Below are 17,469 nucleotides of genomic sequence, written 5' to 3' on the forward strand. Positions count from 1 at the left end.
ACATTACACAGACAGTGGGAGAAACACTCAAGAAGATGGATTAAGAGGTATTGCCACATCCTCCTTAGAGCCCAGACTTTGTCCTGTCTGATTTGTTTGACCTGCTCAAAGACTTTTTATGGATCAAGAAGTTTGATGACAACAAAGCAGTAAAAAGGTGGTACACAAATGGTTCAAATAGCAAGGTAAAGACTTCTACGCTGCGACTATCAGAAAGCTTAAAGAATGGTGGGACAAGTATCTAAATGTTGCCGGAGACTATGCTGAAAAGTAGTGCAAGTTTCATCGTCATTGTTTTTTCTGTACATCAATTGGTCTCATTAATTATTGAATGTTCCTTGTAAAATATTTAAGTGGTAGGGTAAAAATATGATTCTTCCTACTTCAAATAACACCACGCTGGCCTTGATACAAGTTTTCAGTCCAGAATCAAATTACATTAAATACTTGTTACATTAATTTCAAGAAGTGCATTCAGAAATCTGCTTTTATGAACAAAATGTTGAAATCATGAAACAGTGCTGACATATGTATATTAGAAAAGTGTCATGGAGTGAAAAGTTCAGTAATGATCAATAATTTATAATTGATAAGCCACTTGTCAGTAGACCAGTATTATCAACAATGAACAATAACTTTTCAAGCAGATATTATTCCCACTGGTCATTTAATGTAGAACTATCAATGCTTGATTATTAAAAGGACATCTCAGAAATCAAGAAAACATTAAAAAAAAGCATCCAGGGAGATTTTAACATCAGATTGCCATTCTCTAACATCATAATGTTAAAGAGGCTCTCTCTCATGTAGCAGAGGCTCTACCCTTCCTTTTGAAATAAGAGTAAAGAAAAAAGCTCATCCATTACACAGCCCTGTTCTTATTCCCTCTGATTTTCACTTCTTTGTTTATTTAAAGGAATATCATTGAGGAATGTGTCTTGCAAATGACAGTGGATTAAAAGAAAGTGAAACGCTTTTATAAGAATTGAACAGAAACTTCTCAGAGAGGCATTCAATACTTATTACTACGATAAATACTTATCTAATTATAAGAAGTAAGTAGAAAAGTACAAAAACGCATGCAGCAGTCTTTCCTTTGCTATTTTTCTATCATAAATATTTAAAATAAGAAACAGACATTACTTTTTGAAGATACCTCATAAACAGTTTTTCATTTATAAACCTCTTCTTACTATTTCGACAATATGAAACATTTTTTAGTTTCTTAATTTCTTTATATCAGGACAATATTGTCTACTGGCTTTATTCAGTTAAAATTTGTTCTTCCAAGAAAAACAGGCATGCTGCACATCACTTTTTCCAATAATAAATTAAAAAGTTCAGTGGAAAGATTTCTTTACTTTAGTTCTCTTTGTACAAATTTTTCTGATCAACACCTCTTCACTTCTAACTTTATGGTGATGATCTGATAACCAGAAGTAAATTCTTTCAGTGTAGAATATTCTTAATTAGTTCTCTAATCTATGAATAAATTTGGTTATATTTTAAATAAATAATACAAACCACTTTCTTCTTTCCACTTGAAGTGTTAGCTGTACCTAATCTAGAAAATTTAGCATTAAATTCATCAGCATTTGCTGAACTACTGGACTGATGATGATCAGCTGCTTCTGACATACGACTGTTAGCACCTAATACCCTACTACTATTAGATTCTGAAGGCATATCAACATCACCCATCTCGGCTAATCTATCAGCGACTCCTCGTATAGCTGCTACCCATTCCTCTCTGAGAAAAAAACATAAAAAAAGTACTTTTAAAAAACAGACAAAGATGGTTTATAGTAAAATTTGCCACTTGATCAAGACTTCAACAATTTTTTTCTTCTAATTAGTGCATTTATCCAGTGAAAAATCAATGACATCTAAACAATTTCAAATGAACTATTGATTTCATTGACATGTTAATATTATAAAACAATTAACCATGAAAAGACTAAATTCAAACATCCAAATTTAATCTCCATTTATATAATTTCCTATTTAAGGTAAAAAGATACTAGTTTTGTTACTGTTTTAATTCCTTACTCTCAAAAATACAATCTTTCAAATGATAAAAATCATCAGGTTTTCTAAAATCTAGAGGACAGCTCAAAAGTAAAGTACAAACTAAATAAAATTCACGAATCTAGTTCTTTTTAATAATGAAAGAAGGCATCTAAATAATAACATCCATCTATTGAGCTTTTTAAAATTCTAGATAAACATTAAGAGCTAAATTTCCAATTCCTAGTTCTAACAAAAGAAGGTTTTTGTTATATTAAACCGATAAGCAATACATATTCTTTTGATTTTATGTCATAACCGATGGCAAAAATGTCTTGACACATTTATTTTTGAAAAGCGAGTCTGAAAACTGGATGGCCTTAAAAAGATTTTGTAATAAAAATGGCAGGTAAATGCAGATAATTACTGCACTTGTATTTATGATACAAGGCTAATGTACCTTGCTTTTACAACTACCTTCAAATATCAAATAGATATTTCACTTCACTAAAATCTCCTTCTTGCATTATAAAATCTCTATTATTAGTGCTCTTAATAATAGAGTTTTAATTTCTAAACCATTGAATTCAATCTGTTATTAAAGAGAATAATCTGTACCTTTCTCTATCAGATTCAACATGGAATGTACGTTCAATAACAGTCGTCCACTGTAATCCTCTAATAATGAAAGTATATGGTTTTGGTCTATCAACACTCATTATTTGACATCCTTTAACAGTGAAATTATTTAATGGCTCAGTTGGAGCTTCTGGTCTTGCTTTATAACCAATCAATGACCCATCATCTAATAACAGGAAATATCTCGACCTCCAATTCTTAATATGTTCACCTATTAACAAAGTAAAAATAACAAATAAAAATTCATATAAGGTTTTTTCTATACCTCTAAACCCAAGACATAAAAAAGTAAATCCACCAAATATATTTTAATTAAACATTTTTAAACCTCAACTGTAATATACAGTAGAGTGCAAATTAATCTGAACACAATGAATAAAAAGTAACAGTACTTATGTATTATAATGGCACCACTATTGTTGGAAGGTTATATGCAATAGGTCTGTAAATTTATGATGGCTGTTGGAATCTGTTAGGAATAAAATAGAAACACAAAACTAGTAATTGAATTATTCATTTCAAATTAACCAATTTTTTCAAACCTAATTTTTTTTCTTTCCTGTTTAGCCTCCAGGAATCACCATCAGGTATTACTTCACAGGATGAATGAGGATGATACGAATGAGTCTAAATGAAGTGTAGTCTTGTACAGTCTCAGTTCGACCATTCTTGAGATGTGTGATCAATTGAAACCCAACCACCAAAGAACACTGGTATCCACCATTTAGTATTCAAATCCGTATAAGAGTAACTACCTTTACTAGGACTTGAACACTGGAACTCTCGACTTCCAAATCAGCTGATTTGGGAAGACGTGTTCACTACTAGAACAACCTGGTGAGTTAACCTAACCTAACTTTTCTTTTTTTAACCTCCGGGAACACCGTTATGTGCTGCTTCAGAGGATGAGATGAATGACAAATGAGCTTCCTCTTCACAACATGGGAGATTCCAAATTCTAAGTGCACACATGTTACTTACAAGTTCACCATTAACTTTTAACAAATATTTTTATTTTATCGTCTTACTGATAAGTAGAACGTAGTTATTTAACTCACCACCAGTCGTGATGGATATAACCTCCCTAGGATAATGGCGCCATTATAATACAAAAGTACCAAAGTAACTTTATTTAGAATAAAAATCATGCTTGTACAATTTGTGAATATCTATTAATATATCCTCATTTACACTTAATCACTTCAAAAACACAATTTGGCATTGGTTCACCAAGTGTACTACACAATATTTGGATTTCTTCATCTTGAAACCATGCCGATATTATTGCTTTAATGAGGTAAATTTTTGTGATACACTCATATAAGAGTCATTTTTTGACTACTGCCCAAAGATTTTCAATTGAGTTGCCTAGCACGGGAGCACTTTAATGTTTTGTTCTTTGAAAAATTTTTCCATTAAGCACAATATAAAATTTTGTTGGAACACTCCATTGACTTATGGGAATTTGTTTTGAAGCTGTGTCACAACCCCTTCCTTCAGGATCTTGATATATCCATCATTTTTTAACATATCATATACTGGAAGTAATGAACACAGGCCTTCAAATGTGAAACAACCCTAAAACATTTTTTTCTGGAGGTATTTAACTGATTGTTGGATATGAGCCAGTGATGCGTTTCATCTGATGCTTTTCTAATATATGGAACCCTTTGCCCCTGCACACAAAAATGTGATTCACTGGAAAACAAAACATTTCTCCAAACTTCTTTGGTTCAGTTCATGTGCTTTGGCCCACAAGAGTCTTATACACACTGTTGGTGTTACAAGCTCCTTAGCTGGTGGACAAGCTTTCCGTCCAGCTGCAAAAAGTCAGCGTTAAATAGTTGTCATGTGTAAATGTGTTCCACTGGCTGCTAATTCTAAATTAAAGCCCACAGCAGATAATTTTGGATCAAGTTTACTTTTTCTCACTAATAAATGATCTAATGCTGTAGCGGTTTTTCTTTTTCAGCCCCATTTCCCTTTCCTTTGAGGTGGAAAAGAACCAGTTTTGTTAAAATGCTTTAAAATAGCATTCACCCACTGTCCCTATCCAACACCACACTCAGAAGCTTTTTGTCGTGTCATACTGGTATGCTCAGAAAGAGAAACAATTTCCAAATGATTACTAGCAGTTATGTCCATTATTATATTATATGTCACAACACAGAACAAAAATATGACTTTGTAATAAAAAATGAAATAAATATTCACAAAAGACTGTAACATGAAAATTTGTAAGCAACTAAAGAATAGTAACCTCAAATAATAAAGACAGCTTAAAGAATGAGTGTGGTTAAGCAGTGTAGCTATAACAGTGAAATATACAAAATATTGTCTTAGTTCATATTAATTTGCACACTACTGTATGTAGTTCTAATCATGTGGTAGCAGCATACTGCCACCATCGTGCTTATAATAGCAATAAATAATGCCACCAAAATGTGTAAAGCCAAACAGATACAAAATAGAATTTTTATTAATTGCTATTATGCCTATAAGGAATCATTTTGGTCAAATTTGTTTTTTCTTTTTGCCAAGTCGTTTAAATTTTGTCTTTAATTTTGTATATATATATATATATATATACATACATACACACACACACATATGCATGTGCACATCTATATATATATATATATATATATATATTATATATACATTCACATGCGCACACGCACACACATGCACTATTCTGCATTGCAAGAAATCAACATCATCTCCAGAATAACAGAAATTTAGTTTGGATAAGAGCAAAGGAAAAGTTCTGTTGAGATTTTGTTATTTGCAGCATGCAAAGTTCACTATGAATTCTTTCCTGACAGGCAGACAGTGAAAAACGAAACATATTTTGATATCCTTTATCATTTATGGGATGCAGTAAGAAGGAAGTATTCTTAAAAATGGGAAATAAAAAACTGGATTCTTTTGCATGATAATGCAAAAGATTTAGTTAGTTTAATTTTTTTATTTGTTTAAAGTTTACACGTAACAAAATTAATATATCGACAATATTACACATCAACACTTATTTATTAATTCACCACAAAATCTTCCTCGGCTTATCTTGTGAATTCATTTATGTTTACTTTTAAACTTAAAAATATAATATTTTTCTAGTTTTATTATCATCATAATAACAATAATAATAAAATAACAAAATTGTTATAAAATATTAATTTCCAAAATTTCTATATTCAGTTCAGCATTGTGTTAACTTTATAAAAGAGTACGTTATGACATTCTTATACATCCTTACACATTTCAAAAATAAAATTTTGTTTTAAGTAATCTGTTGATTTTACCTATGAAAGGAGTGACTAAGTAAAGAATAAACTTGATTTATGTAATATACAAATACTCTAGGAAATTCTTCTGCATTGTATCCTCCTATTCACCACACTTAGCACTTTCACACTACAAGGAGCATTCAATAATTAGAGACATGTGATTGTAGAAAAATTATTATTTATTCAATGACAATCAAACTAACACTATTTTTCAAAATAATCCCCAATTACATTAAGGAACTTGTCCAATGTTTCTATGAGCTTAATTATTCCAGATGCTAGATGTTTGTTCTACTTTTACCTCTACTGCATTCTCGACCTTCTACCTGTCGCTGAACTAGACATGTAAAAACTATTTGAGAGGGCCAAACAAAAATAATCTGATGGTGCGAGATTGGGATTCAAAAAGCATATTAAAAACATCTGATTGGTGGAAGGTGGATGTATCAATACCTCCCAACCCAACTTCTGAATAGCTTCATCTGCCTTTTGTGCAGTGTAGGGGCAGATATCAATGCACAGAAGAATTATACCTTTTGAGAGAGAACCAAGATATTTTCTTCTTATTGCAGGTTTCACTTCATTTTCTGGTATATCACAGAAGTACTCACTCATGATTGCATGTTGTTCCAAATAATCGCAATAAATTGGCCTTTGTAATCCCAAGACACCGTTAGCACAACTTTACCAGCCTACACCTGGAAAAAATTCAAAATATATGTATCAGCTGGTACATATATTTTTAATTTTTCCAGGTGTAAACACGGATGTTTCTATTCCATAACACTGATATTTGGATTCCTGTTCAAAATGAAAATCCAAGTTTCATCATAAATTAATATGCGTTTTATAAAAGCATTACCTTCTGCTAAAAGCTACTGTTTAAGTTCTGCATAAATGTGAATTTGTGAGTGTTTGATTCAATTGTCTTGACACCACCTTGAATATGTTTTGAAGTTTATCATCAACAGAAAACAGATGTTGATGACTTGATGCAAAAGTGCCCAAAAATGGTTACGGAAATTGTTTACAAATTCTCCCATTTTAGATAAGAACATGACAATCTAAACATAATAGTTCAATAATCAGAAGTTAGTCTGTTTTGGAAATTAGCTTGTACAAGAGCTAGAATATGCTGCAGGTTAAAAACTGAATAGAAACTGATCACAAAGATCATTCCATATGGTGACTGTACATACCTTCCTGAAGAGCAATCTTCTATATGATCGTGGATCCTCTTTAATTTTTTCTATAACCTCTTCTCATTATTGTGTGGCGATATACTCTGTTCTAGCCAAATTATCTATCGATCACAAAACTACTAGTGGTTTTAATTTTATATTTTAGTGAAAGACTATCTATAATCAGATTACATTTCCTAATAAAGTAAGGGTGCTTCTTGCAGCTCATCAACTTTTTTCCATACAACAAATGCATTTCAACCATTTCATAGTCTGTATACACACAGATTGGTCGTGTTGTAGAAAATATGACACCACGAGGGTGAATCAAATATAAACGGTAATTTTTTTTAATAAATTTATTGATTAATAATATATACAATTCATACCTTCATCATTTCTCTATATAGTCATCTGCATGATCTACACACTTTTGCCGATGATTTGGAAGCTTCCTTGTTCATTCCTATTCCCATAAAAAGTGTGAGGATGTGTTATCAACCTACTGCACACATGCTCCTTGATGTCTTCATTGTTTTCAAATTGTTCTCCTCCAAGAAATTCTTTCAAAGGCGCAAAAAAAAATAGTCAGAAAGGGATAAATCTGGACTGTGAAGATGGTGGTTGAGGGTTTCCCAGTGCATTTTTTCCAATTTATCCCTTAATCGTGAATGTGTGGCCTAGTATTGTCATGGAGAAGGATGACATCTCTGATGGGCATACCCCTCTTTTGATGACTGCAGAAGCTGGCAACAGTAACTCGCATTCACCGTTTTTTGATTGTAGTGAAAATCAATGAGTAAAACTCCCCCAAGTCAAAAAAAAAAACATTGTAAGGACTTTTCTGGCTGACAGAGAGGTTTTGACCTTTATTAGACAGCCTTCATTCTTCCTTCACCACTCCTTACCTGACATTTTTGACTTTGGAGTGTAATGTTGGACCCATGTCTCATCACATGTGATGATGCACCTCAAAAAATTATCCGCTTCCTGCTGAAATTGAATCAGAAGTCTGTTACAGATCTCCAATCTGACCTCTTTTTTCCTTTTTTTTCGGTCAACAACCTTAGAACCCATCAAGCACTAATTTTCATACAGTCAAGATGATCAATGATAATGGATTGAACACTCCCATAGCTGATACCCACTTCTGACATGATTTCTTCAACAGTGAACTGGTGATCACCTTTGATAAGCTCTTGAACGGCATGGATGTTGTCAGCTTGTGAGAGTTGATCATCGGCGTCAATCATGATTTTCGTTTTCTATACTTTCTTGCCTACCCTTAAATTATCTTGCCCATGTATACACTCAGTTCTGGGACAGTGAAACATCCCCAAACTGTGCCTTTAAACAAGTTAAAATTTCTGCAGGTTTAACATCTTCATTAGTAAAACTCTTTATAATTATATTTTGTGGAACAGACAACAGAACCTCTTGCTCACTCAAGGCTGTACTGATAACAGAACAGAGCGGAGGAGCTAACCAAGCTGGTCCCCCCTCTGTTAACACACCAAACATTAACCCCCCACTCCACCATTCAGCTTGGAACTGTTTGCTGCATAGAATAACAAAATTACATTTAAATTTGATTCACTCTTGTATCGTCGATTTAGTGATATCTGAGTAATATCAACCTGATATTATCATGAACCTCCTCTATGAATCATGAAACCTTGCCGTTGGTGAGGGGGCTTGAGTGCTCAGGGATACAGAGTAGCTGGACCGAAGGTGCAACCATATCGGAGAGGTATCTGTTGAGAGCCAGACTAAGGAATGATTCCTGAAAGAGGCCAGCAGCTCTTTCAGTAGTTGTTAGGGGCGTGAGTCAGAATGACTGAAACGGCCATATCAACATCACTCAGTCCTCTGAGTACTGCGGAGCTGAAAGCAATGGAAAACTACAGCTGCTTTTTTTCCAAGAAAATGTGACTCTCTGCATTTTCATATAGCAATGATGGAGGCGCCTTCCTTGGTAAAATATTCCGGAGGTAAACTAGTCCCCCGTTCGGATCTTCGGGTGGGGACTACTAAGGAAGGGATCACCAGAAAATTAAAAAATAACATTCTACGAGTTGGAACGTGGAATGTTAGAAGTTTAAAAAAGGTTGGTAGGCTAGAAAATTTATAAAGGGAAATGGATAGGATAAATGTGGATGTAGTAGGAATTAGTGAGGTTCGGTGGGAAGAGGAAGGCGACTTTTGGTCAGGTGATTTTAGAATAATTAACTCAGCTTCAAATAATGGGCAGGCAGGAGTAGGTTTCATAATGAACAAGAAGATAGGGAAGAGAGTATTTCAAAACGCATAGTGATAGAATCATTGTAATAAGAATAAAATCAAAACCTACACAGACAACGATTGTTAATGACTATATGCCTACAAGCGCCCATGATGATGATGAGGTAGAGTGTGTATACGAAGAGATTGATGAAGCAATTAAACACGTAAAAGGAGATGAAAATTTAATAATAGTTGTTGATTGGAATGCAAGCATTGGAAAAGGCAAGGAAGGAAATATAGTGGGTGAATACGGGCTGGGCAAAAGGAATGAAAGAGGGGACCGACTTATAGAGTTTTGCACGAAGTATAATTTAGAAATTGCCAACACCCAATTTAAAAATCATAATAGAAGAATATACACTTGGAAAAAGCCAGGCGATACTGCAAGGTATCAGATAGATTATATCATGGTTAAGCAAAGATTTAGAAATCAACTCGTTGACTGCTAAACTTACCCTGGAGCAGACATTGATAGCGATCATAATTTGGTGATAATGAAATGTAGATTGGGGGGGTTTATAAACCTTGAGGAATAGGAGGTAAAGAAGATTTTTGAGGAGGACATCGCAAGAGGTCTGAGTAAAAAAGATAAGGTAGAAAATGTAGAAGAAGAATGGGAGAATGTTAAAAAGGAAATTCTTAAATCAGCAGAAGCAAACTTAGGCGGAAGAAAGAGAACTGGTAGAAAACCTTGGGTTTCATATGACATATTGCAGCTGATGGATGAATGTAGAAAATATAAGAATGCTAGTGATGAAGAAAGTAAAAGGAACTATCGGCAATTAAGAAATGCTATAAACAGAAAGTGCAAACTGGCGAAAGAAGAGTGGATTAAAGAAAAGTGTTCAGAAGTGGAAAGAGAAATGAACATTGGTAAAATAGACGGAGCATACAGGAAAGTTAAGGAAAGTTTTGGGGTACATAAATTTAAATCTAATAATGTGTTAAACAAAGATAGTACAACAATATATAATACGAAAGGTAAAGACGATAGATGGGTGGAATATATATTGAAGAGTTATACGGAGGAAATGATGTTATAGAGGAAGAAGAGGAAGTTGAGGAGGATGAAATGGGAGAAACAATACTGAGATCTGAATTTAAGAGAGCATTAAAAGATTTAAATGGCAGAAAGGCTCCTGGAATAGACGGAATACCTGTAGAATTACTGCGCAGTGCAGGTGAGGAAGCGATTGATAGATTATACAAACTGGTGTGTAATATTTATGAAAAAGGGGAATTTCCGTCAGACTTCAAAAAAAGTGTTATAGTCATGATACCAAAGAAAGCAGGGACAGATAAATGTGAAGAATACAGAACAATTAGTTTAACTAGTCATGCATCAAAAATCTTAACTAGAATTCTATACAGAAGAATTGAGAGGAGATTGGAAGAAGTGTTAGGAGAAGACCAATTTGGTTTCAGGAAAAGTATAGGGACAAGGGAAGCAATTTTAGACCTCAGATTAATAGTAGAAGGAAGATTAAAGAAAAACAAACCGACATACTTGGCGTTTATAGACCTAGAAAAGGCATTCGATAACGTAGACTGGAATAAAATGTTCAGCATTTTTTAAAATTTAGGGTTCAAATACAGAGATAGAAGAACAATTGCTAACATGTACAGGAACCAAACAGCAACAGTAATAATTGAAGAACATAAGAAAGAAGCCGTAATAAGAAAGGGAGTCCGACAAGGATGATCCCTATCTCCGTTACTTTTTAATCTAGAGTAAAAAGGATTTAGAAGAAACAATGAACGGCATAGATGATGTCCTATGCAAGAACTATCGCATGAAAATAAAGAAGAACAAAACAAACGTAATGAAATGTAGTAGAAATAACAAAGATGGACCACTGAATGTGAAAATAGGAGGAGAAAAGATTATGGAGGTAGAAGAATTTTGTTATTTGGGAAGTAGAATTACTAAAGATGCACGAAGCAGGAGCGATATAAAATGCCAAATAGCACAAGCGAAACGAGCTTTCAGAAAGAAATATAATTTGTTTACATCAAAAATTAATTTAAATGTCACGAAAAGATTTTTGAAAGTATATGTTTGGAGTGTCGCTTTATATGGAAGTGAAACTTGGACAATCGGAGAGTATCTGAGAAGAAAAGATTAGAAGCTTTTGAAATGTAGTGTTATAGGAGAATGTTAAAAATCAGATGGGTGGATAGAGTGACAAATGAAGAGGTATTGCGGCAAATAGATGAAGAAAGAAGCATTTGGAAAAACGTAGTTAAAAGAAGAGACTTATAGGCCACATACTAAGGCATCCTGGAATAGTCGCTTTAATATTGGAAGGACTGGTAGAAGGAAAAAATTGAGTAGGCAGGCCACGTTTGGAATATGTAAAACAAATTGTTAGGGATGTAGGATGTAGAGGGTATACTGAAATGAAACGACTAGCACTACATAGGGAATCTTGGAGAGCTGCATCAAACCAGTCAAATGACTAAAGACAAAAAAAAAAATTATGAAACGAAGGAGATAAAAACTGGCATAAAATTATTTTGTAATTAGAGTGTAGACTCAAATTAGCATTTTCTATTATAGCTCACACCTATATGAAAAACCGACATAATTTTGCTCGTAAAGGATCAATTCAAATTTTAGCTAATAAACAATTACTTTGAAACTCTAATAAAAATAAAATAAAAGGTTTGCTTTCTTATCATCTTGTGGTTTTTACATTTTGTACACAGTGCTCTGCCTGGAATTAATTTTAAATTTGGATTACTTGTTGAAAGAGTCAAAGAGATTTCTTAACCGGTTTAGTGTGGCAGCTAAATGGGTCAAACCAACTTTTTTCATTAATATGAAAATATTTATCTAAATATTCGATTTTATGGAAAGTACAGAAATTTTTTGTTTCAGTACATCCACTTTTTAAAGATATCAATGTTATTTGCTGTTCAGTAAACTCTAAAATATTGTGCGATACTGAAGTCAATTTGTGACATACTGTTTCAGTGTGAATGCCAACAGAACACTCCATAATCTGTTTTTATAAAATTTAAGGGTTCTTACAATAAAAATACAGTCATTATAAAAGTACCAAATGCACCACGATTTGCCTTATCCCAGTTTCTCTACAGTTAAAATAAAAATTTCTTTAATTAATAAAATTAAAAATAAAAGATATTGTATAAAAGAGAAGTTCATTGCTAATAAAATTACTTTATAAACAAGTGTACATAACCTAACCACAGTATTAATACTAGAAATAATACAAAATATATCATATTGTAATCAAAACAATAACTGAGCCTTCTACATTCAGGATTATGTAAACATTCATGCCCATAATGTCTATTCACTTTCGTGTTTAAAGATGAGTTTGTATGTATGAGTCATACATTATGTAAAAAACTATCTAAAATATAAGGTCATTATAGACATATTTTGTACGAAGGCCTACACTATTATATTATATTTTGTAAGGTAGACCTATATTATTATCTGAAAAAATACACCTGTGATTTTTTGGATACATTGTTTATCGTTAGAAGGAACAGTTGTTTTTAGCGGCTTTGATGGCTTCAATACTAATTAACCCCTTTCGGTAACAAAATAAATTTTATATGGTTTTAAAGTACATAAAATGTATATACTGCTGTAAAAATTTCAGATTTTTGCTACCTGTCCCACATGTGGTTTTCAAACCCTAAAAATGAGACGATTTTCAAAATCTTATGATTTTGTGGCCATTTTTTTAATGAAGGACAATCGGTAACAGTCCTTTTTTTTTATAAGTACTTCTAGTAGCTAAGAGTTAAAAGGTAAAAAATAGGCCTATTACCTTAAGGCCTTCATTATTTATTTTGGGTCCAAAATTTGAAAAAAACAATTCGTAAACATAACTTCAGTAAACATTACAAGATTTTGTTAAAACAAAATGAATTTTAAGTACACTAAGATGAAATTCCATCTTTACTCTTTCCAAAATGCCCTTTTTGACCTCTGTATGATGTAAAATAAGAATGCTACAGCTCATGGAAAAAGTGATGAAAATAGCTGTTTTTACCTGTTGGCAAGGTAGAAAACAGTATTACTCAAGAAAAATTTTTTTTAAATAAAAAAAAATATTTTGGCCAGTACAAGGTGGGTAGTTATCATATACCAAATATCATCAAAATCAAAATTAGTAATACTATAAAATTATTGAAAATTTATTGAATTAAAATGGAATACCCCAGTGCTGATTTAAGGCTGGAAATAAAGAGAAAAAAAAGAGCAGTTTTAGTTATGCACAGGCCACAGATTGATCCACTATCTTTCTGCTCGACAGTTTCACTAGCAAATATGGCAAACTCCTGAACAGAAATCCTTTTTGTTTTGCAATTTGCTAAATGTAAATTTGTAGTTACAGTTCAACATAATTTCCAAAGTTTAATTATGATACCCCAAGTGGCAAACACATTTGTTAATGGGATAATTAGTTGAAAATGAACGGATTTTTGTGTAAAGGAAAGAATACAGAATAATCAAGGGTGTTTCTTTTATAGTATTAAAAATTCTGTTATGAAGGCCAGCCGCAGAACAGACAATGCTGATGATGATGATGATGATGAAAGTGTGAAATAATTTAAGGAAATGCGTACATGTGCGTCCATACCATTTACAGCTGTTACAGGTTTTGAAAACTAGAAGTTTCACTGTGTGTCCCAACTTATCAATCAAAATGTTTCAGCATAAATATGAAGATTTTCCTGATTGTATTGTTTAATGATGAGTCAACATTTAATCTTATTGGAAAAGTTTAAAACACATAATATCAGTACCTGGGGGCCAGAAAATCCCATAGCGAAAGAGGGACTCCCCAAAATTAAACGTTTTCAGTGCAATACCCCAATGGCAAGTTTATAGGCCATTATTTTTCCTTTTTCACTAAAGCAAGTGTAATAAGAGTTACTTACCTAGATTTGCTGCATACATGACTCTTTCCTCAACTACAAGATGGACACGGAATTTTATTTGGCAAAGAGATGATGAACCTCTTTACTGGTATAATTCTGCATGGAAGTGGTTTAATGACATTTTCCTCAACCACTGGATTAGTTGGCATGGACCTGATGACAGAGTTTGTTTGCAGTGGCCTACAAGGCACCCAAACTGACCACATGTAATTTTTCATTTGGGGCACTTATAAAAAAAAAAATATCTTTATATGTGCCTATATTAACTACTGATTTACCCAAATTGAGCCACAGATTGAAGACATTTTTGGCATTCCTGAAATTTCTTATTTGTCCTTTCTAAGCAGAATATGATTAGAAAATAGAATCTGAATTATACAGAAATTTAATTTCTGAAAATGAAGGCAAGTAAGGTACTTAAACCACCATAATGGGAAACGGAGCTCAAATTTTCACTACCATAAAACTTTTTATATTTCTCTATAAAGACAATACTATAAAGAAAAAACAGATAAAATAACTCAAAAAAATTTCATTTTTTCATTGGAATGAAGCAGAAAGGTTTACTGCTATGAATAAAACACTGACAATTATATATATGTGTGTATGTGTGTGTATATATATATATATATATATATATATATATATATACACATACATTGTGTATATATTAATAATAAAAAATAATAATAATTGCTAAATACCTCGTTTAAACAACCATCCTTCTTTAACAACTTTTGCAGTAGCAGGATTCGGTAAATGCCCACCCTGTGTGGCCAAAGAGTCAGCCATATTCAAAGCAAAAAAACTGCAAATATAAGCAAATAAAACAAAAGTTTAAGTAAACAAACAATATATGTGTTAAAGAGTTTTAAAATATAAATTAAAATGCATAAATATTAAAAAATGAAACGACTTTTTTCTGACTTGAAATACAAATTACTTTGTATTTCTCTTAAACTATATACTTTATACTACTGCTCTGTATAATCGCCACACGAATTAAGACATTTATCGTAGCAATACACCAGCCTCAATATACTCTAGTCGTAGTCGTATTCTTCTCCTGCCAATCCATTTAGCCATTGATTAACATTTTTAAGCTCGTCACTTGCAAATTGCTCACTGCTCAAAAATTCTTTCAATTTCCCAAACAAATGGTAATCAGAAGGAGCTATGTCCTGAACTTAAATTTCCCATCCAAATGTTCTCAGTAAATCACATGTCGGACCCACAATATCTGGATATGCAGCAGAGCAACGCTGTCGGTCAACTGTCCACCTCATCGATTTTAAATGGCGCACCGTAACTTAGTAGAGTTTTACAGTAGGCTTCTGCATTTATAGTCATTCCAGATAGCATGAAATCAATCAGCAGTATGCTAAACCGATCTTAAAAGACTGTGACTGTGACCATCAGTTTGCTGCTTTCAAATGATTGTGGCTTGACCTTTGTTGGCGTGGTTGGTGACTGAGGATGATGCAATTCACTAGATTGCAGTTTTCTCTCCGGCATGTCAAACAAAATCCTTGTTTTACTGTCAGTAACAATTGAATTAAAGAACTCATCACCTTTTACTGTGCAGTGTATCAAAAATTCCAAAGCAGATCCTGTTCAGATTTTTTTGTGATGTTCCTTAAGACGTGCAGCACCCAACGTGCACAAACCTTTCTGAAGCGTAAATGGCCATGAACAATGTAACCAATAACAACTCTTGAAACAGCAGAAAAATAAGGGCCAGGTTGGAAATTGTTGAACGACCATCTTTTCTGATTTCATCATCGATGAGTTTCAACTAGTCCCCAGTGATTATCGAGGGCCTCCTTGAACATTCTTCATCATGCACATTAATTCTGTTATTTATAAACCTTTCACACCATTTTCAGACGTTTCTTTCATTCATTACATTATCATCAAACACAGCAATCAATTACGTATGAATTGCAGCCAGCTTAACATTTTGATGGTTTAAAAAACATATATGAGTCCATGTATTTCACAGTCGGCAGCAACATCGATTTTGCTATTCATTTTATAACGCAATAACGCACATGTAATCAAAGGTACTACAATGCAACAACTTACAGACAACAATTCAGTGTGTACATTACTAGTGTAGCCATAAACGACACAGGTTCACCGACCTTAAGGAAAGAAATTTCCCAGCAGTATTTACTTTAGAGGTAATTCCTTGTATGTGTATGATATATCTATATGACATGTCAGTTCCCACGAGGAAACCGACATACATCACAGGTGTATTCCTCTCATCAAAGTAATGAAAAAAATTCACATAAACATAGGTCTGGAAACGCTTCAATTGACAGTTCTGCTAGAAGATGTACCTCTTCAAAAAATGCAGAAAATGTTATTCCAACATGATGGTGAACCACCTCATTTTTCACAAGACATCAACGACATCATTTAAACTAAGTTTTCCAGGCAGTCAGATTGGTCGAAGTGGACCAATTAACTGGCCTTCTAGGTCCCCAGTTTTAATTCCCTAGAACTATTACATGTGGAATCATTTAAAGGAACTTGTTTACACAGAAAATGTTAATTTCCAAAGAAGAATTATTGAACCGAATTTTAAATGCTTTTGAATATCTTAAGAACTGTGACATTATTAGAAAGGCTTCTTTTGGTGTTATACATCACGCTAGGTTTTGCATAAACTATCAAGATCATTCTGAACACTATGTAAGGTATGAAAATTATATTTAGGAAATAAAACAAAATTAATAATTTTTTTAATATACTGATAAATAAGCCATTTCCAACATGTATATCATTTCATTTATTTTTTCTTCTGTTTCTTCTTCAGTAAAATATGATTTTTAAAAAGTATATTTGATTTTTTATTGGACTTAATTACATCACTGTTTTTAAAATTAAATTCTGTACAAGTTTTTTAAAATAAATTTTACATATTTATAGGTTTTATAGGTATTTAACAAAGTTATTTTATTACAAATCCAAAAAAGTGGTTTTCAGACAACAAATTTTTCAGTTTTACTTTGGATAACATGATAACTTCAGGAGATACAGTTCTGGAACCTATTTTATTTAATTTTTGAGGTCAAAAACCATACGAAACCATTAATTTCATCCCTCAACTACCATCCTAAAAATGTCAATATGACCTT

General features: G+C 32.8%; 1 protein-coding gene across 1 annotated transcript in view; it reads right to left on the reverse strand.

Annotated features, from left to right (window-relative positions):
- Positions 1-17,469, reverse strand: part of Akt (AKT serine/threonine protein kinase) — a 44,073-nt gene that overhangs the window by 23,214 nt on the left and 3,390 nt on the right. Inside the window, exons 2-4 of the mRNA XM_075376754.1 lie at positions 15,028-15,131; positions 2,626-2,857; positions 1,525-1,750 (exon numbers count right to left, since the gene is read on the reverse strand). Of these exons, the coding sequence (XP_075232869.1) occupies positions 1,525-1,750; positions 2,626-2,857; positions 15,028-15,115 (546 nt within the window). The 5' untranslated portion in view covers positions 15,116-15,131. The remainder of the gene's footprint in view (positions 1-1,524; positions 1,751-2,625; positions 2,858-15,027; positions 15,132-17,469) is intronic.

Source organism: Lycorma delicatula, chromosome 10 (assembly GCF_047948215.1).
Source record: "Lycorma delicatula isolate Av1 chromosome 10, ASM4794821v1, whole genome shotgun sequence".
In the NCBI taxonomy this organism is placed as follows: domain Eukaryota; kingdom Metazoa; phylum Arthropoda; class Insecta; order Hemiptera; family Fulgoridae; genus Lycorma; species Lycorma delicatula.